We start from the raw sequence: 25,325 nt of genomic DNA, 5'->3' as shown, positions 1-25,325 counted from the left end.
TCAACATAGAAAAAGTGAAGAGAGAGCTTCAACGCGCCCCCTCCACACAGCAAGCGGTCTTCCCGTTGTATCTGGCGTAGGAGAATTGCAGTCCAAATGGAAAAAGAAGAGAAGTGAATCCCAACGCGCTACACTTCTTGCAGACGCGATGAAATACCGTACGTGATAATGGGCTCCATATAAAACTTGAAAATGATTGACAAAGAAGAAAAAAGTAGATGAGAAATGTGATTTCATGAGTGCACACGCGCACTTGCATGCCCGCATCATCGTATGACTGCGACTCGCCGCATGCCTCACTTTCTGCGAAGACATTTTTATATAGAGAGATATACGAAAAAAAAACGCTCCCTTCGAAAAAAGAATCTACTGGAGTTCATAGGAAAAGAAAAAGATCGAGGGCGAGCATTTCCTTTCACAGGAACTTATTATTATGCATTTATCTAAAGAGAAGGGATAACGTTCACTCGCGAAGGCAGATACGCACAGGGTATTGCCTCTGCACACAGGACGAAAACAGTAAGCGAAACAACCAATAAGAGTTGAGCCTGGTGCGTACTTTTCTTTTTGTCAATAAACAGAAGAGTAACGACAGCGGCATCACAAAAGCACCGTGGATCACGAGAGACCTGACGGTTCACGGAGTACACGCGTCCTTTTTCTCTGTGTGAGGGCGATGATCATAAGCATATATATATAAAAGAGGAGGCAAAAAAAAAAAACAGAAGGCTGTCTGATTTCGCCCCAAGCCTTCTGCGGCAGAGAAAGAAAGACGTAAGCGAACAGAACCAGCACTTAACTCTTTGGTCAGCGACGTCGCTTTCTCGTGTTTTTACATGAAGGTGTCAACTGGAGGAAAAAACAAAATGGAGCGTCCACAGTGAGTGGTGCTGCGACCCTCGTGCGCAGGTATCCACACTCACACATTCAAAGAAAAAAAAGAAGAAGACAACACAACAAGAAGGGAACAAACGCTATAACGAATTTGGGAGTTAAAGGCACACACTCTCGCGAGACTGCAACATGCGTTGAAGACTAAGGCAGATTGCTGCGCAGCGTTGACAGAGGCCTTTGCCTCCATATCCGCCCTCGTCCCCCTCTTCCTCCACATATGAGGGCACGGATGCATCATGAATAAAAAAGCTTGATCAGAAGTTCCCCAAGTACGAAACGCAGAAGAAACAAAAGAAGAAAAAAAGGCAAAGAAAGAAGATGTGCAACGGTAGACTGCGGCGGAGAAACTGCTACGCGGCAAAGAGGTTTGATCTCCGCAAAGGAAACAAGAACATAAGAAATTGTAGAAACGCACCTTTAAATAGCATCGACAGAAGAGCTCCGCATGAACGAGTGCACACAGTACACAGCGAAAGATCCTGCTGCCTCTGCTTCTCCACAAACATTTGTAAATATGAGAAGTAGGAAAGCCAAAAAGAAGAAAAGAGAACCGAATTGGACGACCTCCGACACCCATCCCGACACAAAATAGTAACAATTAAGGAGCTCTTGTTCCTTCTTACGAAGTGATTTCCAAGGTACACACACACCGCCTTGGTCAACACAGTTAAAGATACGGAGTCGGGGTGCCGTACAAATCCTCCGACAACGTGCGACGGTGCAGCAGCGCCGTCCGCCGCTCCAGCCGCCGCTCCGCGGACAGCTGCACCGGGTCGCGTGCGAGATCCTCAAAAGTGAAAGGAGTGCCGGGGTGTGGATAGGTCACCTTGGGCTCTGCATCAGCTTCACTGTCCGCCGCCTGCGCCATCGCAGCGTCACGGCGACTCCGACGCGTGAGCACGGCGTCGTTCAGGCCCACCACCGGCCGCACGAGCGACGGCACCACGACGCCGATCGGAACTGCCTTACACGTCTTCTGCAGCACCGCCAGGCGGAAGTGGAAAACGGCGCTGATGAACTCGTCTTGCGGGGTGCCACGCGTGCAGAACACCGCGAGCAACTCCGATACCCGCTCCGATGTGGTCATTGCCGGGTCGAATGCACTCCGAATGTAGCCGTCGTGTTCATCTTCTTCCTCTTCCTCTCCCTCTCCATTGTCCACATTGGTGCGGCTGCCGTTTATCTCGCATTCGTGCAGAAGGGTGTCCGCCACGTCTTCGAGGTGCACGAGCTGCGGAGCGTGGGGACTGGCGTACTGCTGGCGGAGGTAGCGACGCTGCCGAGTCCGCAGCTGCACTGCTTCCCGTCGAGAGAAGGTGAAGTCGTACACGTCCCCCTGCGGCGGCGTGGCGCTTTCCTCATTCGACGTTGGCGACGGTGTCGGCGCAGGGGAGGCCATGGAGGCCACTGCAGGATGACGCTGAGAGGAAAGGTGAAGGGCCCTGTGCTGGGTCTCACCCAGAAAGCGGTACAAGCGATGAATAGGGGGCGGCAGAACGAGCTTCTTCTTCATCGCCTTCTCCGCCATGAAGAATGCCACGAAGCGACTGCGGCAGAAACGGCCGATTAAGGAGGGCGAGGAGGCGAAAGAGAAGGGCGGATGCGGGAACTAGCCGCGCGCAGCCACTTTCAACGACTCCTTCCGCTCGCCTGGAGCTGCGATGCGCCGGGGGGACGGAGAGAGGTTGGCGCTCTTCCCTTCCTGAACACGAGAAGGCAGCTCAGAGGCACCGGCAGCACGCAGTGTCAGATCATCCCGAAGGGGGGAGGCCGGGCGCGGTGCAGACGGCGTTGCGTTGCGTTGCTCTCCCGCATGCAGCGCGTGATTAAAAGGACGATCTTTGACAGCAGCAGCAGGAGGAGAGCCATGATCAGACACGTGGCTAGGATGCTGCCGTTTACGGTTCACTGCCGATATGCCAGCTTTGTTCGTGGGGGAAGAGGCCATTGGACGTATTAAAGAAGGGGTAGATATGAACAAAGAACTCACAGAAACGTGCGGCGCCGTATGAACACAGTTATGTGGTTTTATTGGAAAAAAAAAGAGAACGGACTGTCTCCGCAGGCCAGTGCGTGTAAGAAAAAGATGTAAGCACCCACAATGAAAGAAAGAGAGAGAGAGAGAAGGGTGTACCGTATGCGTTGCAAGGTTGGCAAAGAGCAACAGCCTTCTCAAATCAAAGCAGAAAATGGGGGAAAGAAACAACAGCAGGAGTGTATCTGGGCAGCTGCAGGCCAGCGAAGAAAACTCGGCTTTATTACGACGTTGAAAGAGGGCAGCGGCGGCCGTGTGGCAGACAAACCGCTAAGCTTTTCCGATGCTTACCGATGTGTCCGACAGCACATGCTACCCCGAGCGGGTATTCTGCGGCGTCGATAGACTAGTGGGGGAAAGAGGTGACACTGGATGGAGACACGAGCGGAGCTGTAACTTGCAATGTAGCTGTGAATATAAAAAAGAAGTCAATATATAAAAGAGAAAGGCTATAGTTGAAAAACCAGGCGTTTGTACGACTGCCTATCAATCCGGAAAGTGTATATATATATATAAGAGTGTATTAACGCATAAGCTTGGTCTTGTTCTTATGAACAGCAGCAGGCAAAAGGGTTTTGCCCACCAAAGAAAGCCTGTTCGCGGTGGTGAGTTGTGTACAGAAAAAGGAACCACGCAAGCGGTAAGCAACTAGCAAAGTATCGCGAGAGTGCAATGCCGAAGGTGTGCGAGCAGGTGGAGAGGAATAATACAAAAAAAAACAGCAGCAACAACACCACGAGATTATTGCCAGAAAGAGGGTGTAAGAGGAAGAAGAAGAAAGAGGTACCAAAGAGACCATCATACGTACGTATTTGCGTATCTTACGGAAATTAAGCTCGCAACAGCTTTTCATTCATCTGCAAAATGAGAAAATGCCGTTCGCTGCGGGTGGTGGGCACGATTTAGAACCTTTGCTTCACAATGGGAAGCTTCCAAAAGTGCAATGTGTATGTTTTGGACCCCGTTTTGGGGAACGCATCTCGTCAGCAAGCCATCGAAGTAAACGCAGCACCTTGAAGAAAAAAACAGGAGAGACGTCGGCGATCACTCAGTCAGGGAGAGCCGTAAAAGAGTACGGAGGTCTTTCGTTAAGAGAGCATGGCAGCTCCTTGCAGGTTTCTTTCTTGTGTTTCTCGTAGTTGATGGCATTGACGCTCCTTCACACACGCACACAACGCTGAGCACGTGAATTAGAAAAAAAAAGGCGAAGATGCGTGCTGCAGAACACGTAGCATCCTCCGTCGTGCAAAAGAAAAGATACGTACTATCTACACAAGCCATTCAAAGGAAAAAGGCTTCAAATCACCCTTGCAGTGCAGGAGGAGAGAGTTTTTTTTCTCCTTTCTCCAGTTCATGGGACGCTTCCACCCACACAAGCACGCAAACACACAAGCAACAACAAAATACTTCCAAAATAGGAAGAGTCACAAGAGGTACACAACAACGAAAGTAAGATGCACATGGGTCCGAAAAGCATTCAAAACAGCAGCGACTACAACAGCGCGAGGCATTTGCTTCAACCTCGATTTCTTACATATGAAGCCTCATTCACTCGGATCGCAGAGCACAGTTGACGCCACATACCAGGTATTACATAAAGAAACTTTTTTTTGCGAGCAGGTTTTCTTTTGAGCAAATTGCATCAGTTGTAGTGCAGTTATCCGTCCTCCGTCTCAATTGAAGCAGCATCACAGTGTCTGCATATGCCGTTGGTAAAACACCGAAAAAGAGATAGAGAAAGAGAGAGGAAGAGAAAGAAAAGGAGAGCGCAGCTTTCATAAAGTCAACGGTAAGAAAGAAAGCGCTGAGAAGCGCGATAACGGCGGCCGCTGCGGGTACGCAAGATCTGTGTAAAAACAAGAAAAGAGAGGAAATGCGCGCTGCACATGTCAAGAGAGCACGCATGGAACAATGAAAAATCGAAGAAAACACACACACACACACCCGAAGATACATAAAAAGGAAAGGGAGGGAGGAGGGGGGGGGGAGAGGGAAGAGGGAGGGACTCGTATCTATAGGACAAAGAAACAGTAAGAGAGACGAAAGAAACAAAAGGGGAGAATTTAACGGCCACTTTGGACGCGAGAAGTGGCAGCTCCAACACAGCCGACAGGCAGAAGAAAGCGTGAATTTCTTGTACTCGCACTGTCTTCATAAAGATTGAGCGAAATGAATCGCGCAGGTTTAGAAGAGAAAAATGAAGACAAAAAGAAGAAGAAGGAAACGTTTTACAAGCAGTAAGCAAGTCACGCTCTGTGACACGTGTTTCGGAGAGAGTGGAGTGACTATCCTGAGCAGCTCAACAGCTCAGTTTCAGCTTAGAGATGTTGGTTGCATTTGTAGTACACAACAATTAAAACTAAAAAAACTTTTCACGGATACGTCAGAATAAATGCAGAATCAATAGACCCGCAAAAACCTTCTGGACGCGATATATTTTAGCGTATTATAGATCACCTTAAAAAAAAAAAAGAATCATCACCTCGCTTATTCGATCTTCCGCTTCCCGGGATACGGAAAGCAACAAGTAATGAAGAAACATGAAACGAAGAGAGAAGAGGAAGCTCACTCATCGAAAGCAGAAATAGCAATAACAGAAAATAACCGGGGAGAAGCGGCGCTTTGTGAGCACAAGATGAATGCGGATGCTTTCCTCCTTCTGATGGTTTGACGCACTTCGTTTGCGAAAGTGACAACAGAAACCACAGAAAGATAAATACACGAGAAGAAAACCGTTTACAAAGCAGATTTTTTTTTTGATGTTGCTAGAGTCAAGAGCGGTGGAGGGAGAAGGGGGGGGGGAGACCACCGGAGCTGGGAATTGAATAATACAGCAAAGGTCTGCCGTGACTCAACGCAATTGCACATGAGAAAAAGAGAGAGAGAAAAAAAAGAATGTTTGCGTCAGTACGTAACACGGATAAACGCGGTGATATACTTCATTTAGCAACGACAGAAAGATGAGGCCCAACCAGAACATAAGAGAGAGAATGAAAACAAAAAAATCGCAAGAGATGAAATGAATGAAATTCTGCAGAAAAAAGAAAAAGGAAGCATCATGAATTCATCGTGTTCACTCAAAGCTGATACTCCCTGCAGAACGAGCCGGACCGTGAGCGCATGAAGACGTCCACCGATGACTCCGCCGCCGTTCTTACCGTTTCTGCAGTGACAGGCTGCAGCGTGAAGCAGGTGGTCGCTGACGTCTCGCCTGTGTGCGAGGTGAACACAGAGGTCTCACGGGTGCGACTGGGTGTCACCGCCGCATCCGAGATCGACGCCGACCTGTCGTTTTGAAAGGCAGCAACGTCATTCCTTTGCGCTGAAGGCATATTTGCCTGAGTGCCTTCCCCAGCCTCCGCTGCCCAGCCCACCGGTGCGTCCGCCGCCAGCGACAGCGGTGGCCCCGGGCTGTGCAGCACACTGACGTCTGTCCGCTCCAGAGGATTGATGCTCTCTGCAGTGTCTCCAATGGCGATTCTTGCGCAGCGGTTCCGCGCCCGCTTCTGTGCGGCATGCTCACACACGTCGTACTTCTCGTTGTAGCAGCAGCACATGATGGCGCACCCGAAGTAGAGAATGAGGCCGATGAAGACGCCGAGGAGAGCGAGAAGCAACCCACACACCACCGCGGCCACGATGATTTGAGTTTCAGCGTCCATCACGGCTCTCTTAAAGGAGTGAGAGGAACACACACGCAAACAAACAAAGAAGGAAAACAAAAGGATGCAGGAAACGAAATGATAATAAAGGAGGGAGGCAGGACAGCTCAGGCTTTAACAGAAAACAACGATGAAGTCTGCGGAGAGCGCTTTAATGGGTGGAGCGCACGGAGGTGGAAAGAGCGGCAGAGCGAAAGGAGTCTGCCTGGAAAACAGCGCCTCCTCCTATACCTGCCGTGGGTGTCCTCTTTGCTGAAGCTTGACCTATAACTTTGTGTAGCGAGGAAGGGGCTGCGATGCTCTTCAATGGAGTAATGAGAGAGACGGACTTATCGCTTCACGAGAAGGAAATAGTCACACTTTGCACCTTCCCGTTTTCTTAGAAATGATCGATGAGTGAGGCGCGTGGACAAAGAAAAAGCCAAAGAAAAAAAGAGGAGAGACGAGAAGGAAGAGACGATGCGATGGAAGTCCGCGGGAGTAAGAAGCACCGCGTGATTCAGCTCGATCTCTAAAGAAAAAACTGCTTACAGGGGACGGAACACGTGTTAAGGCGTTGCATCGCTAAAGACGTTCCACGCAATCCACAAACACCTTTTTTGGTAGCCTGATAGACGGATGATTGCACGATGAAGATGCTCAACGAGCTGTACGAGCGTTTCTCTCTCTTTTCTTACTCTGCCATATTCCGATGAACATTCCACGGCTGATTTCTTTTTGTATCTTTCGCCGTACGCAAATTCCCACCTGTCGTGAGCAAAAAAGAAAAAAGACGAAGCACGTTCTGCTGCCTCTTTCTTTCCAGAGTAGACACGTCACGACGCGCCCGCGGTCACCCGCGACGAACCCAGTCCTTGCCGTTGGCCAGTTAAGGTGTACTGTGTGTCGCAGCGTGCTGACACGGCAGGGGATGGCTCGCCCATGCGCCGCTGTGAATTTACAGAAGGGTTGTAGAGATGGAACCTTCCGTAGGTCCCTTATTTGGCTCTACCTACGCTAGCCCAGCGTCTCTTAGTTGCCACACGCGGAGGTACCACACAGAAGCAGCACGTTCTCCCCAGCCCGTACCCGCAGGCACGACACCTTATCGCTGCGCAAACTGCAATAAGAGGATCCGCCCCCGCCCAGAGGTGAGGCAGCATGTCCACCGACACCACTCTCACGTCACATGCGGTTTCTTTGAACGGTCAGGCAGAACCCGAAGTCCGAATATTTAGTGTATTAAAATGTCTGCAGTGTTTGAGGTGCGGGAGCCAATTCGTTGATGAGTTGGCCCTTTACAGGCACAACGCAGAAATCCAGGAACATCGTGTGTTGCAAACAGAAGCCCCGTTGTTTCGTGAGGAGCCGCACGCCGAGTCTGCGGAGCACCTCCTGGTCTGCCCGGCCCTAGCAGAGTCCAGAGAGCGACACGGCATCGAGAGGGTCCTCCGGAAAGATCTTCTGTGCAGTGACAGCCTCGCAAATTGACTGGGAGAGGTCTTCCACCGCATGCGGCGGTCTTGCGAAACGCCTCTAGTAGACAAATGGACGAACGCGGCGCCTCCCGTGCGGGAAGTAGCGGCGCCATTTCTTTTTCTTTTGAGCCGGAAGCAATGGAGCGCGTCAACACTCCAGGGCTAAAAGAAAACAATACTAGTGGAGACGGGGCCTTTCCTCCCCCCTGAGCCCACGGGACTCAGTACACCTGTGGAAACACGGACCTGGGCGTCGAGACAGGAACCTCCTGCGACGGTCTGTACGCGTACCGTCGTCGGAGAAAACCGATGCATCGGGGAAAAAATAATAATACGCACCAAAACGTAAAGAGCCGTAAAGTTGTGGTGGTCGCCAAAGCCGCGTCCATCAGGCTCAGAGTGCCAACAGCCTTGTCACAACGGTCTCTCCCTAGGCGGCTGTCGTGGCAACAAAAGACATCCGTGACAGCCGCGGCGGGCGGGTCGGACGTGTCGAATTACCCACCGCGCATCGAGGATTGCGGCGCAGTAGCAGCACCGGAGGCGGGATGTGTCCTCAATGCGACCCAGCACAGGGGGGAGTGGGTGCCCCTAAAGTCCCAATCCTTTTTTGTTCGATTGTGCGGAATTTTGCAGACTACGACACGCGTGCTTGTAGCTCCATTTGGGTCTGTACGCGTAGGCTGCAGGTCTTCATGCTGAGTGACAACGTTGAGTGGAGATTCCTGCTTCAACTCCCGTCATCTGTCTCTACAGATGTACTGAGACCCGTGGACTCAGGGAGGGCCGTGTGTGTCATAGCCCTCCGCTTGGGGAATAACGGGCATCGGGCAGGTCGGATTAGCCGTCCATTCGTGGTGTACTATAAAAAGACATGTCGCGCAGTTTAGAGCAGACGAAGTACTGCACCATCGTGCGTTATGCGTCCACGAACGTGCCGGTAATGCCCAGTCTGCTTCGGCCATAAAAAGGGACGAGTTGTACCTTTCCTTTTTTTATTTATTGGTCAGATAGAAGACTTCCCCCACTCGTATGAGAAGAGGGATCAGCGCGCAAACACGTGGCTTGACTCCATTGCGGCGGAGCAAGGCCGTTTCTTTAACTATTAAAAAAAGGATTAGTTGACGGGAGTATGCGCCGAGAGCGTGAGAAACGGCGCCTATTGCCTGTCCATACAAGAAGAAGCAAACTCAATGAGGGATTAAAAAAAAGGAGATGCAGCTGTTCAGTTCACGTCGACCATTCATGAGGCAGCGATGCGCAGCTCAGGCGTTACGAGCATGATGGATGTCACACACACACAAACTTATCGTGAAGATGCCGACTCAGCAGGCCAGGCAAACTCAATCGCTGCCACAAAGGATATTGAAAGCGCAGAGACCCGTAAAAAAAAGTTCACTGCCTGTTGATGACGTGGAGAATATTCTGCCGATCTTGAGAGAGAGAGAGAAGACAGCGACCGCTATACGTTGGTATTACCGCGTCTTCACAGTACATCTTCTGTGCGAGCCTTCATGGGCTTGCGCCGCCGCCGCTTTCCGTGCAGCGGAATCATTGTCGATACGAACCAGCTTAGACCAATGCCTGGGTGAGACACGTGTACGGCGTCACACCCGTGCAGACACACAGACACACACAGGCACTACAAGTACAGAGTAAACATTGGCCGTTTATTATTATAGTACGCTCACTATACCCCCTCCCCCCTCCCCCCTTCCACACACATACACACGCGCAAAACACACCCCACATACGAAAATAAGGGAGTAAGCGGAAAGGAGTTATCCTACGCACTCTTCGCTCGCTTTTCCACTCCTCGAAGCTTAAGGTGAAACCTGCTATTGAGGAGCGAGATCGGGGAGTGGAGGCGAAAACAAGAAAAAGTAAAACAAAACGTACGAAGGCAAGCGGGAAAAAAACAGAGAAAACAACGGACAGTGACCAGGAAGCGAGAAGCACCGCTACGGAAGGAGATTCAGAACAAACTCCCACGCAGATGCACAGCACCCTCACAGAAGAGTACCGATAACTTCACCACATCCGCACAAGGACTATAAACGGGAAAAAAAGCCGCTATTTGCCAGTTTTCTCTAGTAGACAGTGCTCTCACTCTACTTAACGGCTGCTTCACGACCACCTCCGCACACAAGCAACCGTCGTGGCAACTGAGCGTGTTGCCTTACCAAACACGCTGCCAGCGGATCGCAAGCGACACGGCAACGACGGCGATGGAAAGGACCGTCGAAATAATTAGCTGCGCGAGGTGGCCGCTATCCACACGTCGCTTCATCGTCAGTGTGTCACCGTACCGCAGCTGCAGTCGGCCCGGGAAGTCCACAAAGACTCCGGAAAGCTGAAAGCCCAACACCAAAATAATAAAAACGGCATCCAAGATCGCCACCACGTGCATGTAGAGAAAGACCGTGCGGAGAACGTGGACCTGCGCGCGACGCGTGCGGCGGTACGAGTTGCGAGCACGCATCACGAAGAGCTGGATGGTACGCTCCCCGGGCGAGCTCTCCGGCGCGGCGTAGTGGCGGTCGGCCGCGGCGTCGTCGCTTTCCCTGTCCTCCTCGTCGGTGGAGCTGCCAGGGAAGTTGGCCCGCACCGACGCGCCGTCCTCCGACGCGCTACGGCGGTGCAGCACTCGGTCACGCAGCCGCTGCAGCCGCGATCGCGTCGGTCGGCTGTGCGGGGTGGCGGGCGCGCTCTCCTCCAGCGCCTCCGGACTCACGAGGTGGCGTGTCTGGGTGAACATCCAGTCCGTGTTGGGCAGCGCCGTCGCCTGCAGCGCCGGTGGGTGCTGCTGCGCAGGTGGCATTGTCGGTGTCACCCCGCCGTGCTCTGGCACCGCACCAGCACTCCGCAACGCCGGGAGCGTCTGAGGGAGCGGGTAGTGCTGCAGCTGCTCCTCCGGTGGTGGGGGCGATAGCGGCGACGCGTGCAGGCGGGCGGGGGCGCTGCCGGTGCTACTGCTGCTGCGGTGGTGGCTGTTGTTGCCTCTGGTGTTGTCGATGACGGCCACGCTGCGCAGCAGGCGCGCCTCACCGCCCTCGTCGCTGTCCGCTTGCTCTGACGGCGGTGGAGGAGAGGCGGTGCTGGGGAGCGACTCGAGCTCATGAGCATCTTGTCCGGGCTCCTGCTGCTGCGGATTCGCACGCGCTGGTGTGGTGATGGGCAGCACGATCTCCGTTGGCGACACCACCCCCTCCGGCACCATGAAGGCAGCGTCGTCCTCCTCCTCCCCTCCCTTCTCTGACCCGCTGCTAATGCTACTACTGCTGCTGCTGCTGCGGCGGTGCTCGTCCGGCTCAGGGGCGTCGCGGAGGCCGACGGTGCGCACCAGCGCAGACGCCTCCTCTGCCTCCGCCTCCTCGCCCGACTGGGACAGGTAGTGACCCTCGCCGTAGGGCGACTGCGACGTCTGCGGCGCGTGTATTTGCATTTGCATGTGCGGGTGCGGTGCCAACACCATCAACGCATCGCCCACCCGCACCACCTCCGTCCCCGCCGCCGGCCGGTAGAAGGGCGAGGCGACGTACATGGAGGCATCGGGTGCGGGTGCAAGTGCGGAGGCGGTGGCGATGCGGCCGCCTTCGCTTCCGCTTCTGCCGGCGTTGCTGTCGTCGTGGGGGACCGGGGAGTCCGCCGCGGTGGCGGAGGCGGCAACCGGCGGCAGCGGTCCAGTGAGGGCGCCCTGTGCGCGGTACAGGATCGCCATGGCAACGGCGGCGTCTTCCTCGAGGGCGGCCCGCAGTCGATGCAGCTTGCAGCGCTGCACCGGGATGAGACACGCTGCGGTGGCGAGGAGCACCATCGAAACGAGCACCAGAGCGTGAGCGATGATGAAGACAACCGCCGACGTGCTCAGCCCGGCGTCGAAGGATTGGTACGCGTCTGGAAACTTCACGGACCGAGTACCCACGGTGAGGTGCATGGAGAAGACGCCCCTGGCGGTGAAGAGCAGGTCACCGTTCTTGCGGGGGTCGACGCCGATCTCGCGCGGCACCACGTCACACACCACGACGGTGACGAGGGCGTCTGGCAGAGTCGCGTTGGCCACCACGGAGCCCCCGCCGCACCGACGCAGCTCGTTGGCCGAGGCGAGCAGGACGTACACGCTGGGATCCTCGCAGTAGATGTAGTAGTGCGCACACGAGGGCAGGGAGGTGTTGAAGGTGTACGAGATGGGGGAGTTGGGGGTGGCGGTGAAGAGCGTGTAGGCGGAGAGCGGGAAGGCGGTACCGGTGTGATTAGCGGGGACGATGTCCGTGAGGTTGACGCGGAGGACCCGTGCAAGCTTGAGCATGTCCGTCGTCTCTCTGTCAGTGTTGCACGTGACGAGGAAGCGGGCTCGCACTCCCTCGGGAAAGGTGGAATGGAGATGCATGCGGATGCCTGTCTTGTTCGCCATTATTTTTGGGAGGGTAGGGACCTCTGGTGCGTGCCAAAACCTGTGCCGAAGCACGAGGCCAATCTCACGTGGTGCAAGAGAACGATTGGCTGGTGTTTCCGGATCGACGTCTTCCGGCGACAATTCCAGCTGCTCCGCGCTACCGAAGGCGTCATTCCCTCTGTTGTCAGTGCCGAGGATGGGGGCGACACCAACGTTCCCTGAGGGTAGTATCAGACCCTTTTCCACAGTACGGTTTACAAGACTACCGTTCACGTGATTCGCCGGTAGATGCGTCGGAAGTGCGGGACGTGAGAAGTACTCGCAAGAGCTCAAGATACCATCGGATACGTTGCTGTAGACGAAGATATCAGGAAAAGGATCCTGCATCCCATTTGTTATGTTCGCCAACCAGTACAGAATATCTCGCTGCGTCAGCACGGTGCAGCCATGCTGCTTTAGTACCGTGCAGGGTGCGTAGTGCGCGTAGGTGGAGAGCATCTTCCCAGTAGCGCCGCCAAAAAAGCGTGCATACGTGTCACTTTCCATGACATCAGGCGTGGGCCGAGTGAAGAAGAGATGATCTCGGCTGGCCGGGGTACACCACGCCCCGAGGAGGATGAGGCCGGTAGCGAGCAGGAAGAGGAAGAGCAGAGCGTAGCAGGTCAGAATTTTCCTCGTGGAGGCCACCGCTACCTTGAGTCCCAGGTGAACAGTCGGGGTGCCCTGCGCGTAGCCCAGCGCGGTGGTCGGTGGCGGTGGCATGATGGAGGCGGGTGAGAGGAAGGTGCCAGGAGCGAAGAGATCGCTGGTAAGGATGGCGGAAGGAGGGTGCTGCGGCGCGGCTGCGCTCCACGGTGCGTACATCGGCAGCTGTTGCTGCTGCTGCTCTTGCGGCGGCTGGGAATGATCTTCCCAAAGCTGCGGAGACGAGTCCTCTTGTTGGGGAGGCGCGCTCAACTGGCTCGGCGGCTGTGTTGCCGGTGGTGGTGCGTAGCCGGGCATATACATGGGCTGGAATAGATAGGGGTACATCATCCGCATCTGCATCAACATCTGCTGCTGCTGCTGCTGCAGGGAGGGATCGAGCAGCGGGGGAGTGTTGAGCTGGCTGGGCGGCTGCGCACCCGCTGCGGGCGCGGATGAAGGTGGCATGTAGCCGGGCGTGGGCATGGGTGGATACAAGTAGGGGTACATCATCATCGGCATCTGCGCCTGCTGCTGAGGGAAATAGGGCGGGCAGTACGCCAGCTGTGGTGGACTCGGCTGCGGTGATGGAGGGGAAGAAGCGGGCCCTGAGCCTGTCGCTTCAGTGGGAGGCACCTGCCGGGCCTCGGCGCTGGAAAAAGGTGCGGGCAGCATTTTTGTCGGCACGGACGTGTCAAGCGGCTTCGCGAAAAGTGAAAGAAAATATTATGAGAACAAAATGAAGAAGACGAAAAGTCCAGCTGAGCTCCGCACGCCAAAAGCGCTGAGGGAGATCGTCTCCTCCGACGGCACAGAAGAAAGTGAGATGAGATCGAAACGCACGCAGGGGAAAAAACGAAGGAGCAAACAAAAACAAACAAAAGAGCCCGGCGCGGCGAAGAAACCCCGCGAGGGAAAGAAAGGAAGAGAGTGAAAGAAGGAAAGCACAACAGACGTAATGAGACAGCAATAACACCGATGTTGTAGATGTAAAGAAGTATATATGTAGGTGGGGAGACGACGAAAAGGGAGAAGAACAGAAAGAAGCAGCGAAAGAGAGAAGCACGTCAGCTCAGATGGTGCAAACAGCTGCACGGCAGCGTAACCGGCGGAACGCAGCTCAGCGAAAGATCAGGAAGACGAAAATGCTATTTAAAAGAGAACGGAGACAGGTGGTACATATTCACCGTACTTTACCAACAGGAAAGCTAGGAAAAGGAAAGAAAAAGGCAATTATATCAAAGGACCAACGGAGCTTCGGGAAGCTAAGAAAATAAGTTGGTGTTAACGTGGATCGAAGAAAAACAACGTGGCTCTTTTTAGAGACAACAACCACACACACAAACACACGAAAGAAGAGCTCTGTAAGTTGTAGTGAAACAAATTTTTGTTTTTTCCAGAAAAAGAAAAGAGAGATTGCTCTGCTTCAAAAGGGCTCCAGCATTTGTGCAGCATTTGAGAACGCCGCGTGTTCACGTGAAAGGAAGAGAACGAGGGTTAGGAAAGAGATGAGCGTACAGGGAAGTGCCCAGCGTGGGAGGAAGTGTACCTGTGAAGGTTTGTAATTTGCATGGCGTACGATGACATCACGCAGAGGTGCGCCTCGCCTCATCAGTGCACGTACATGGAACCGCTTGCCTCTTTTTGGTATGTTGGTTGAAGAATTCAGCGTGCTGGCCCAAGTAGTGAGGAACACGAGGGCAACCGTCGCCGCTGCTTCACTGGCTGTTTCGGACCAGAACCGCCGTGGGTAACATCAAAACAAAATCAACGTGAGCGCCACGGGTGTTGCAGTTGACGGGATCACAAAGAGCAACACCAACAGCATTTCTCCTTTTGAGATCGTTTTCTTGTGCGAGAACGAAGAGACCCACACACACACTGGTTAAGACGGGCAGTATTAACATCCACTTAAAACGTACACACTCACATAAGACCGGACACGGTCGTTGCCACCGCTCTAGCTCATAAGACATGAACATCCCTCCTCCAAGAAGAGAAGAGAAACATCACAGCACGCGCTTATTTTTCCTTTTCGTTCACCGTGGAGGCAGCGCAGCACCTTTGGTCTACCTTTCTCTTCTACTATAACACGCCCACCACACACGGGTAGAGGAAGACACGTCAACATCAAGAAACTTCCTTTTCCCAACATGCAAACACAAACGGTTCTTACGCAGTGCAAAAGAACGCAGGCAGAAGCAGCATTTCCTGGAGTATAAGCTAAGAAGAATGGCTTCAAGAGTCAGAAAAAGACAAACACGTCTAGAGCAAAAATTCCCACGACAATTTCGCATCATCAGAGTAATCCCATTCTCACTCAGAAAAAAAAAAAGAAAGAGGAATATATGTAGTGGCAACGAGAGTACTGATGAACAGAAAAGAGAAAACCCAGACCCCACGGCAAAGTGGCACAAGACATCACCAAATTCATTAAGTTCAATAATGATACTAAGCAAAAGATCGGGGGAGACATTACCCAAAGAAAAGCCCAAATAGTCACACATATTTCCGCCACAAGAAAAGAGAGTGATCGCTAGCACTTCCCCTTTTTTGGGTTCTAAAGGGTCATATCGACTTATCATGGCAGGCGATAATCTCGCTTTCCATCTCTTGATCCACTTCGAAGACCGGCCCATTTTTGGAAATCAGTGTTGTTAATAAGAGTTTTGGAAGGACTAGGATGAAAAGCAACGTGGAGCTGTAACAGCCAAAACTCATGATTCGCGATGACGCGACCCACAACTTGGAGCTTTCCACTTTCCCACAAAAGAACACAATCGAACCCTGGAATCGACAGCCAACAAACACATAGACACGCAGACACAGCGTCCCCAATAGTAACAATGATAATAATAAAAAGTATGATGTACCGCTGAATGAAGTACACAGACACGACTGGTGAGAGCAGCGACTTGCAACAACATTCTTTTTGCAATGAACACTTGAGCCATAGCGTGGCATCGCAACGTGGTCTTCATCGCGCAAAGAAACGAACGGCTGCGAAAACAACAACAACAACAGCATCGATAGTCACAAATACTGCGGCACAGATTGCTATGATAGCACCTTTGCTGCATCACACACACACACGTGAACACGCAGGCCCATCTCGCGTTTTCATTCTAGAACCCGCCAAACGTCGGGTGTGGGTGTGTGTATGCGTTCGTTGAAACAGGAAGGAAACCGAGATACGTTCTTTACTCCCACAACCACAACAAAAAGGAGAGAGAACAAAAGACCACGCAGAGGGACACGGAGCAGAAAACGCAGTGGAGATGCTTTCCGTACTCCAGAATTTGCACCTCACGCTCCTTTGTTGTTCCTTCCTTGTCGCCACACATCTTGCCCGGCGCCTCATGGGACAGACTCCTTTTTTCCTGTTGCTGCTCGCACTCCCTCGAACACGGTGATGGGAGCCGCCCCAAGGCCAACTTCTTGTATTTTGGATGCATTACTTCGTCTTAACGGACGTGCTGCGACGACGTCGAGTGCCTTTGCTATGCGCGTTGGTCCGTCCACGGATCGTCGTCTCCGCCTGCTCACCGTTCCGCGTCGCCTCGTGTGCCCGCTTGCGGTGCTCCACGTCCTCGTCGTCCGTTTCGCTGAGAAACCGCCAATGCACGCACGACGGGCGTTCCTCGTCGACCTCCTCTTCGGACCGGATATCCTTCCGCTCCCCTCCCACCGCGAGGGAGACGGCCATGACAACAATCAGGAGTCCCCAGTACACGTGGAGGCTCTGCAGCGCAAAGTTGAGCAGGAAGACGAGCATCCACGTGTTCACGTTGCCGTGGCGCACCTTGGGCGCCATGCGGATCGTCGCCTTGCCCATGAAGGGGAGACACCACAGCCGGAAGAAGAAGAAGAGAGCGGTGAATATCGCAAAGCACACGTTCATGTTCGTCTCCGTGATGATGCGGCGGAAAAGAAAGGACTGGCGGTACGTCTTGCCATCCTTGCGCTTGGCATGCTTCGCGTCGTAGCGCGCACGGCGGGCCTCGTCTTCCTGCGACATGTAATGCAGCGTTTTGCTGAAGGACAGCATGATGTCGGATGCGTCGTGGATGAAGAGCACGTAGGCGCCGAAGCGGTGCTCCAGTCCAACGTGGGAGCAGACGATGAGGAGAAGGGTGGTGATGTGGTGCACGACGTACTCCATAAAGTCCGACCGCTTCACGTGCCGCTCCAGCAGGAAAAGCGAGAAGAGCTCGGCGAAGTAAAAGGCGAGGCCGTAGTGGTAGTACATGACGAGCTCCTGCGGCGGGTTGTAGGGGTGGGGGAGCAGCAGGTGCAGACTGGCCGTATCATCGAGGGGTAGCTTGAACCACGGCTGATTCCGCTGCACGCAGTAGCCGAAGAAGGTGGACACCATGTAGAACATCGCGAGCCACATTTGGTTTTGGAATTTGAGAATCTTACGCTGGTTGCGCAGGGACAAGGCGGCGGTGCCCCGCTTTCCGGCGTCGATGCGGCGGCGATGGCAGGCCGAGTTCTCCGTCACCACTCCCATGTGAATGCCGAAGCGGGCGAAAGGCTCACGACATAGCTGGCGGATCAGCATGATGCCTAGGAACCAGTACACGGCGGGGAAGAGAGAGGGCAGCAGGCTAACGTCTACGCCCCACCCGCTGCACCCAATGCCGATGCCCTCCTGGTAGGCTTTGATGTTCAGGAAGGCACCAGGGATCTCGAGCCACCCGAGCGTGGTGCGGGAGGTATCGAGAATGCGGTGGGAGGCGTTGGCGGGGTCGGCGATGAAGAACTCCTCTACGCTCTTGTAGGGGCTTCCGATGCCCTGCGCACGCATCGTGTCTAGCGAGTACTGAAGCGCCATTACAATATCGATCGGCTTCTCCTTCCTTTTATTTTTGGCGTGTTTGGGAAGTACAAGTCCACTTATGTCTGTGCGCGATGGAATGCGAAATCAAAACTCATATATATATATATATGTGTGTGTGTATGTGTCTGTGTGAGGGAGAGGAGACAACAACACACGCCCACGAAACGGGTGATTAAGGGGAGATGAATTGTTGTCCTACACAAATACGGATACACTTCCAGCCGCGGACGTGCGCGCTTCAACACACACAATGATACGCAGGCGCGGCACGCTGTCTAAAGAGCAGCGAGAAGAAACGGAGAGCGGATAAAACCTTCCAAGGGCACCTTCAAAAAACAAAGCAACAATGTACGTGCTGTAGCAGGTCGATGAACGAGAAGATTCGGAGATGTCGCTGGAGGGATGAAAGGGAAACTCAATACAACAGCGCAGCGACCATATACTTTGTAGAGCTTCGCAGTTAAACACGCGACAGTGTGGGGAGAGGAATCTAAATGGTGAGGAAAGCGAGTGATCAAGATGAGATCTCTTCGCTCTCCGTATGAGCTGCTGCTCCTACTCAATCAGGTCGACGGAGGCAAGAAATAATAATATTAAAAGAGGAGCCGTCCCTTCAACGCGGCGGCTAGTGAAGAGGGGAGATGTAAGCGAAAAAGCGGGTGAGTTCGTGCAGAAGACACAGAGACGAGTTATGGTAAAAGAGATGGGAGAGCGTGAGAGGCAGAGACAACACCGATGAGGACGCAAGAACACCCTATTGTCCGCTGCACTTCTTTGCCCGTCGTAAACAAACAATCGGAAGTCCTGATAGCCTCTCGCCGAGGATACGGGTCGGCGCATTGTATTTCAGTGAACAAAGGTACCAGCGGTCTTCATGGAGGAATGACCTTACTGCGTCTCGTTCTTACCTTCGAAATTCGCATCTCCAGAAAGAAAGGTCTCTCTCCGACTGGTACATTCTTTGGTTTTACGCTTCGACAACTACACTATGTTGCTTTTATTCGCTCTCAAGTTTGAAAGAGTCCTACTCTGCCGCACCACCTTCAAAAATCAAAAAACAAGAAATGTGGAGCAAGAGGCGTTCACAGCTCCACGTGCTCCACACTCATACCACTGGTGAAAAGACAAAAATAATAAAAAAGGAGAAAGTCTCAAAAGTCATTTTTGATATTTTTTTTTGTTCCTGTGCCGATGCGCGACGAGTAGGACAGTTTGTGGAGTCGCACACGCACCGGAGAAAGTGTTTCTTTTCTCGTCGTGTTCACGAAAGAAGAACGTCCAGGATGTAATGTCTTCCGTTCAGTTCGTGGCGTCTGGCTAAATGGCGTCCATTGCCAGCGCTGCCGGTCGACGGCGTCTTCGCATTTCGCCTATCTGCTGCTGTTTGTGGAGAGGTGGTCATTCGCTTCGTCCAACTTGCTTCAAACATGCAGAGGCGCGAGTAGCAGAGAGCGGAAAGGAAGCAGAATGAAAGCACGCATCGCTGGGAGGCACGCATGCAGAGTTGGCGAAGCAAGCGCGGGATACGTGGCAGCCCAAACATGAGCCGATTGCGTGGCTCATCAACAGAGGGGGTGTACACGCACCCCCCTCCTCCTCCTCCTCCAAAAAAGGGACGTGCGGAGCGGATTCGGCGGATTCGCTGCGCCGTCAACAACACAAACGTGAACACAGAAAACCCAAGAACAGAAAAACGAAGTACGCATCGGCATGTTAGCGAGAAGGAACACGAGGAGAAAACGAATGCAGAGCGAGAAACGAAAAGCAATCGCGAGTCGCACGTCAGGGAAGAGGCCGCCATCATACGGAGTCCTTCCGTCGGTGCGATCGTTCTCCTTTCTGGTTTGTTTGTTTTTGTGTCTCCGTTCGAAGACACTGTACAAGGGACACTCCGGGTAATCCTCTGCGTTGCCTCTGCGCAAGAAATGAAAGAGAAAAAGAAGAGAAACGTGGCGTTGACGAACAACGGCAGCAAAAGCAGAAGGCGCGAGAAAGATAAAGAGGGGCATCACAGAAGACGAACACCGCGGCAGACTCAAAAGCCGTTTCATCATTCACACTCTCACGCTCTTCCCTTTTCTTCTTTCTAAACAATAAATAAATATCCGTTGTGTGTATGTGGGAGGAGGACGCACGCATTTCGTGTATTGCCCGCGCAGATCGATGTATACACACACGCCAGAGTGTTTCAGCAAAAAACATAAGGAACGGCGAAAGGAAGCAGCCCTGCGACAACCAAAACAAAACCGGAAGAGGTTCCCTCGGCGACGCAGCTTCGTGTCTTTAGCGGCTTATTTATACCGAGAGAAAACAAAAGAAGACAATATATATATATAGATAACTATTTTTTTCTACAAAGGGAAATGAAGGGCATGCGTGAAGAGAGATGTTTTCTCTCTGCTTTGACTCTGGACATGCAGGTATTAAATTACTGGGGAAAACACAAACACACACACATTGGATACTGTGAAGCCAGCTGTACAACAAAGGCGCATCCAACATTATCCATGCCGTTACCAACACCACACCGTTATTCGGCGGGGGTTCTTTCCTCTTCTTCCGTTGAGTGGAGGACACCGAGTCAGCTGCGCGAGAACAGCTGTGCCCGATGCTTTCTCGCCATCACACACGAACGAAGAAACATCCGAGTCGCTTACCTGCCATACTGCCGCAGAGAGAGAGAGTTCACCTCGCGGAGGGCGCGCGCGGGCCGAGGAAAACAACATCAAAAGGCTCTCTTTTTTAGTTCCTCTGCACACCCCGCTACCTCACGGGACCCGTGCGCGAGTTCACCACCACACCGACTAGATCGTCGCGTAAATCGTGCCGCCGGTGCCAAACACAATGCCAACTACACCGCAGAGCAGCAGGATGTAGGTGTTGAGGTAGGTGAACCAGCCCACCTGCGCCACGCTGAAGTTGCCGGAGTACATGAAGAAGAGCGCAGGGAACACGAAGGCGAGGAAGCCGCCGCTGATGGCGCCGGCAAAGCCGAAGACGGTGTTGATGTTCGGGATGAACAGGCCGCACAGCAGCGACGCGGCGGAGAGCGACAGCACGACAATGAGATGCTTCCAGAACGGGATATTGTCAATGTAGGTGGTGTCTTCCGTGGTGTTGTCCTCGAAGTCCCTGTCCACCTCGTTCGCTGCCACCTCGTCCGCCACATCTTGCGAGACGGTCTTCTTGCCAGTCGGCACGCCGCAGCCCGCTTCAGCGAGGCCATCGTCCAGGTCCTGATCCACCACCGCGTTGCCAGCAGCCGACGCGCCCGCCGGCTTCGCCACCACGTCGTCGCCGCTGCTGCGCTGCGCCGCCAGCTCCTCGGAGCCAACGGGGGAGGTCACCGCGGCGTCGGGGCGGTTGCGGTAGCGGTGCTGGAAGCCGATCATGTAGTAGATCGAGTTGCGCGCCGCGATGGTGAGCAGCGCGTACGCGACGCACAGCTTGATCATGACGCCAACGTACGCGATCATCACGTCCGCCTCCTCCAGCGGGTGGTACATCAGCAGCAGCGACTTGCCGAGGAGGTTCTCGCTGCCGAAATCGAAATAGCCGAACACGCACACGAGAATGTAGAGGGTGCCGCAGATCAGCATGCCGATAAGCGCCGACCAGGTGTAGTTCTTCGTCGTGCGAATCTCCGGCCTGAAGTCCCAAAATATCTCATAAGCGTTCACTTGACAGACGTAGGCAAACATGAACACACCGACGGAATGAATGACGGAGTTGCCGGTGCGGAAAAGAAACACCGCGTTCACGGTCAGCTCAGCGTCGTCCTTTTCGTTGCCAGAGAGCATCACATACTTCGCGTTTTCGGGCAGCCCGTGGCGGCAGCTGTGGATGACCACCACAATGACGAAGTACACCATGAAGGTGATGGCGAAGGCGGAGGCGTAGCGGAGGGAGTCGATGTGCTTCGGCACCACCATCGGCAGCATGATGCACGCCCAAATAACCACTGTCAGCACACGCAGGCCTTGCGTGGTGGCGAAGAACTCAATGGCGCTGTTGCCCGGGTGGCGCTTCTTGGCATCGTCGAAGATGGGACCCAGGCAGTTCCCGACACTGATGATGTACGCGACACATCCGGCGAAGGCGTGGAACCAGCGAATGAACGCGGCCCAGTAGGAGAAGGCGTAGTTCCCGTACGGGAACAGCCAGCGCGCCATGCCCTCGAAGCTCTTGATGCGGGTGCTCTGCGCCGCCAGGGCAAGGATGTACATGGAGAACACGGAGAAGTACGTGATGATGACAAGGTAGATGACGCCAAGAACAAGACCGGCGGAGTCGCCCGCGGAGGGCAGGCCCAGGATTCCCGCACCGATGGACCCGCTCGCCATGTTGAAGGCGCCGGACAGAATGCCACCCGGCGGGACAATCGTGTGCACAACGCGCAGCGCCGCCTGACCCAGGCACTGGAAGACGCCCCCGCAGCCACCGCGGCGCTGCGACCGGCTGTGCTTGTGTGCATGGTGCTTCTCTCTTCTTGCCGTCGTCGTCGTCGCTGTGTACGTGTTCATGTTCCCCTGCGCAATGGAGCCGCTGGCGCGGTCCGAGTACTCCTCACGCTGCGGCGCGTAGGATTGCACGTCGGGGGCGTGACGGTTGCTGGCTTGGTGAGACATGCTGCTGCAATGCGAAGCGTGCGTCACCGCGGGAGGGGCTTGAAAAAAAAAATAGTGTGGAGTAGCACAAAAGGCAGGAGGAAAGACGAGAGAAAGACTGTAGGCGAGTGGACAAAGACGGAGTTAGCTATTCGTTGTAACGCGAGGAGAGGAGGAGGAAGAAGCAAACCGCCATCACAGCGAGGAGCGAGAGACAGGGGGGAGGAGGGAGGAGAAAAGCAATTGAAGCCTCCGTTCAGAAGTTGAAGTAGCGCGTCGGCAGACGGGGAGAAGAAAAGAAGGGGGAAGAGGACGCCGAAGGGAGAGCGCTGGCACGTCGCTCCCACTTCACAAGGCAGTGTAGACTTCCCACTTGTTATCACACAGAGAGCGAGAGGGAACGCGAAGAACGGAGCGCGCAACAGCAACAACAGAAATAGAAAGCAATACGATGATTAGTAAATACGCTGACGGTGCCTGTCGCGCGGACAGCTCTGCTTTGTTTTTTGCTTTGCGATAGTTTCGTTCTGGTGTATCATTTAGCTTTTAAATGCGATTTCGTAAAAACGGAAAAACAAACGGGCAAACACACGCATATAGATATCTCTCTCTCTATATATATGTATGTATGAGCTAGGGAACAGAAAGCCACTTGAGTACGTAGTTACGCACCCGCACGCTCACCCATATTAGTGGCGTGTATATATATATGTGTGTGCGTGTGTTAAATGATTAACATACAAACGGAAATAAGAAGGAGATAATACACTACTATTTGATTGGTGCAGCGGAGAGTTATTTTAAATTTCATTCTCTAGTACTTTAAAGTTTTATGGACTAGAAGATGAAGGAGTGCCTTCACAGAATTATTGTACTCGAACATGGTTCTTAAAAGGTGGTGAGTGACGGCTTCAGAAAGACTCGATGAGAGAATACAGCGACGTGTGCGCAGTGCGTGGCTCGTGCTTGTGTATTCGTGTCCTCCATGGGAAATGACATAAATGCTCACAAATAAACAAGACACAATAGACGTGCGCCAGCAGAAGAAGAATGAAAAAAGAGAGCTGCAAACACATGCGCAAGGAGGCGCCACTGTGCTCAGCGCCGAGCTGCCGTTGCAACTTTCTGTGACCTGAAACACGATGTAAGAAAAGCAGAGAAGAAACTTACAACAGATAAACAGGAGAAAAATCAGTAGAGAAAGAGAAGAGGGGGAAAGAAAGCACACATCCGTGTGGCACGCTATCTTTTCTAAGCTGAGTGCTTCCACACCGCAGCAGCGGCGCTGTTCCGACAGTGCAATTGCAGTCTCCACCGAAATAGGTTGCTTCGTTGAATCCCGCAAATTATTTTTTGTTTTGGAAGAGAAGAAAGAAGAAAAACAGAAAAGACCGCAGAGCAAAAAACAGATGGAACTGTGCTCAAAGACTACAGTTTTTTCTTGTTTACTTTTTCTCATCTCGTGGCTCGAGAGCCAATAGAGAAACGGAGATGGAAGCGCTTGTTAATATGCAGTGCATGCAAGACACAGCGGAAGGACTCCGACTCAGGTTAGTACGTGCTATCGTAGGAGGATGAAGCGAATTGGAAAGGAAAAATATGAAAACAAGGTGTCTCCGCTGCTTAAAAGAAAAGGAAACAAACAAGGAAGGAGAGAAAACACATTCAGCGTATTTTTTAACGTCTTTTTATAAGGAGAAATTTGAATCTAATCAAGAAAAAGGAAAAAAAGAAAAAAAAGAAAAGAAGTGGTGCTGACCGTACTGAGAGCAGCAGCAGCAAAAATAGGATTAATAGACGACAGAATTGAATGCGGCAGGTCAAGCCGGCCACACAACATTGAAAGAGTTTATCTCCACGGGCAGGGACAGCTCCACGGCCAAACCTCACCCATTAACGGCCCACTTCCGTGTCCACCTTTCATGCACACTCAACACATGTACAAGTAACACCGGGTTTTTATCTTTAGCTCCATGGAAGAGAGAGAGATGGAGAGAGAGAAAGAGAAAGAAAAAAGGGCTCGACTAGTTATTTTCTTGTTGATAGTGAGCCTCATCATTCCTTCAAAAGGAGAAAAGATTATTTTTAAGGAAGGTCATATTGCATAACGGAGTAAGAGTTACCCTGCATTCTCGCCGCACATAGAAAGAGGTAAATAATCTTCTCTCCCTTCTTGAAGGCCCTTAAAAAAACAAAACCTTCCTGTGAAGGAAAGAAGAAAAAAAAGAAAGCCTAACACACAAAATAACGCATTACCTGCGTAGCTTTGATGCTGTCGTACTTCCTGAACAAGTAAAGTAGTGCCATGCAGGCGAAGGGCAGATTCGAATTGGGCGCCTTCTGCGTACGTGCTGCGTGTACGTATGTGAAACGCGAGAATCGCACCTGTGGCTCCTCTCCACGTAGACAAAGGGTATGGGGTGTGGAGGACAACAGCAGAGATACAGATAAAACAAACTTCTTCTTCTTAAATAATAATCCAATTCACTGTATTATGATCTGACTGTCCCTTTTTATAGTCGACGTCGTTGGCCGGCTACGCAGCCTCACCAACCTACTGGCGATGAAGCGGCAAAAACATTAGGAGTCGGTTAAGACACACAATTAATAAAACAACAATCTTAATACAAACCTACGTTAACAGAAAGCTCATTTCATTTGCAGAACGACGCAGCTCAGAAAACACAACAGGAAACAAGAACAGCACACAGGAGCTGATAGCCCTCTGCCACAAATCTCTCTCCCAG

General features: G+C 52.8%; 6 protein-coding genes across 8 annotated transcripts; all 6 read right to left on the bottom strand.

Moving 5' to 3' along the window:
* Nucleotides 1-1,561: 1,561 nt before the first annotated feature.
* On the bottom strand, nt 1,562-3,579 carry ABB37_05917 (hypothetical protein; the record flags this gene model as incomplete). The annotated part of the gene is made up of 1 exon (XM_015804135.1): nt 1,562-3,579. Exon 1 carries the CDS (start codon nt 2,420-2,422, stop codon nt 1,562-1,564), a length of 861 nt encoding a protein of 286 aa, XP_015657269.1. The 5' UTR covers nt 2,423-3,579.
* A 2,427-nt stretch (nt 3,580-6,006) lies between these two features.
* On the bottom strand, nt 6,007-6,971 carry ABB37_05916 (hypothetical protein; the record flags this gene model as incomplete). The annotated part of the gene is made up of 1 exon (XM_015804134.1): nt 6,007-6,971. Exon 1 carries the CDS (start codon nt 6,589-6,591, stop codon nt 6,007-6,009), a length of 585 nt encoding a protein of 194 aa, XP_015657268.1. The 5' UTR covers nt 6,592-6,971.
* Nucleotides 6,972-8,824: 1,853 nt separating this feature from the next.
* ABB37_05915 (hypothetical protein) lies at nt 8,825-9,216 on the bottom strand (the record flags this gene model as incomplete). Its single annotated transcript, XM_015804133.1, has 1 exon — nt 8,825-9,216. The coding sequence occupies exon 1, from the start codon at nt 9,011-9,013 to the stop codon at nt 8,825-8,827; it is 189 nt and encodes a 62-aa protein (XP_015657267.1). The 5' UTR covers nt 9,014-9,216.
* Nucleotides 9,217-10,227: 1,011 nt separating this feature from the next.
* On the bottom strand, nt 10,228-13,804 carry ABB37_05914 (hypothetical protein; the record flags this gene model as incomplete). The annotated part of the gene is made up of 1 exon (XM_015804132.1): nt 10,228-13,804. Exon 1 carries the CDS (start codon nt 13,648-13,650, stop codon nt 10,228-10,230), a length of 3,423 nt encoding a protein of 1,140 aa, XP_015657266.1. The 5' UTR covers nt 13,651-13,804.
* A 2,778-nt stretch (nt 13,805-16,582) lies between these two features.
* On the bottom strand, nt 16,583-19,887 carry ABB37_05913 (putative mitochondrial dihydroceramide synthase; the record flags this gene model as incomplete). 2 transcript variants are annotated; one of them, XM_015804130.1, is made up of 1 exon in its annotated part: nt 16,583-19,887. In XM_015804130.1, exon 1 carries the CDS (start codon nt 17,963-17,965, stop codon nt 16,583-16,585), a length of 1,383 nt encoding a protein of 460 aa, XP_015657264.1. In that variant the 5' UTR covers nt 17,966-19,887. The 2 variants fall into 2 exon arrangements, with proteins under 2 accessions (XP_015657264.1, XP_015657265.1); XM_015804131.1 differs by having other exon boundaries at nt 16,583-18,598.
* An 888-nt stretch (nt 19,888-20,775) lies between these two features.
* On the bottom strand, nt 20,776-23,712 carry ABB37_05912 (putative mitochondrial amino acid permease (AAT1.1); the record flags this gene model as incomplete). Of its 2 annotated transcripts, none has more annotated exons than XM_015804128.1 (1): nt 20,776-23,712. In XM_015804128.1, exon 1 carries the CDS (start codon nt 22,597-22,599, stop codon nt 20,776-20,778), a length of 1,824 nt encoding a protein of 607 aa, XP_015657262.1. In that variant the 5' UTR covers nt 22,600-23,712. The 2 variants fall into 2 exon arrangements, with proteins under 2 accessions (XP_015657262.1, XP_015657263.1); XM_015804129.1 differs by having other exon boundaries at nt 20,776-22,728.
* Nucleotides 23,713-25,325: the final 1,613 nt, after the last annotated feature.

This window comes from Leptomonas pyrrhocoris (assembly GCF_001293395.1).
Source record: "Leptomonas pyrrhocoris isolate H10 chromosome Unknown, whole genome shotgun sequence".
NCBI classification, from domain to species: domain Eukaryota; phylum Euglenozoa; class Kinetoplastea; order Trypanosomatida; family Trypanosomatidae; genus Leptomonas; species Leptomonas pyrrhocoris.
This window is presented reverse-complemented; position numbering and strand designations above follow the sequence as displayed.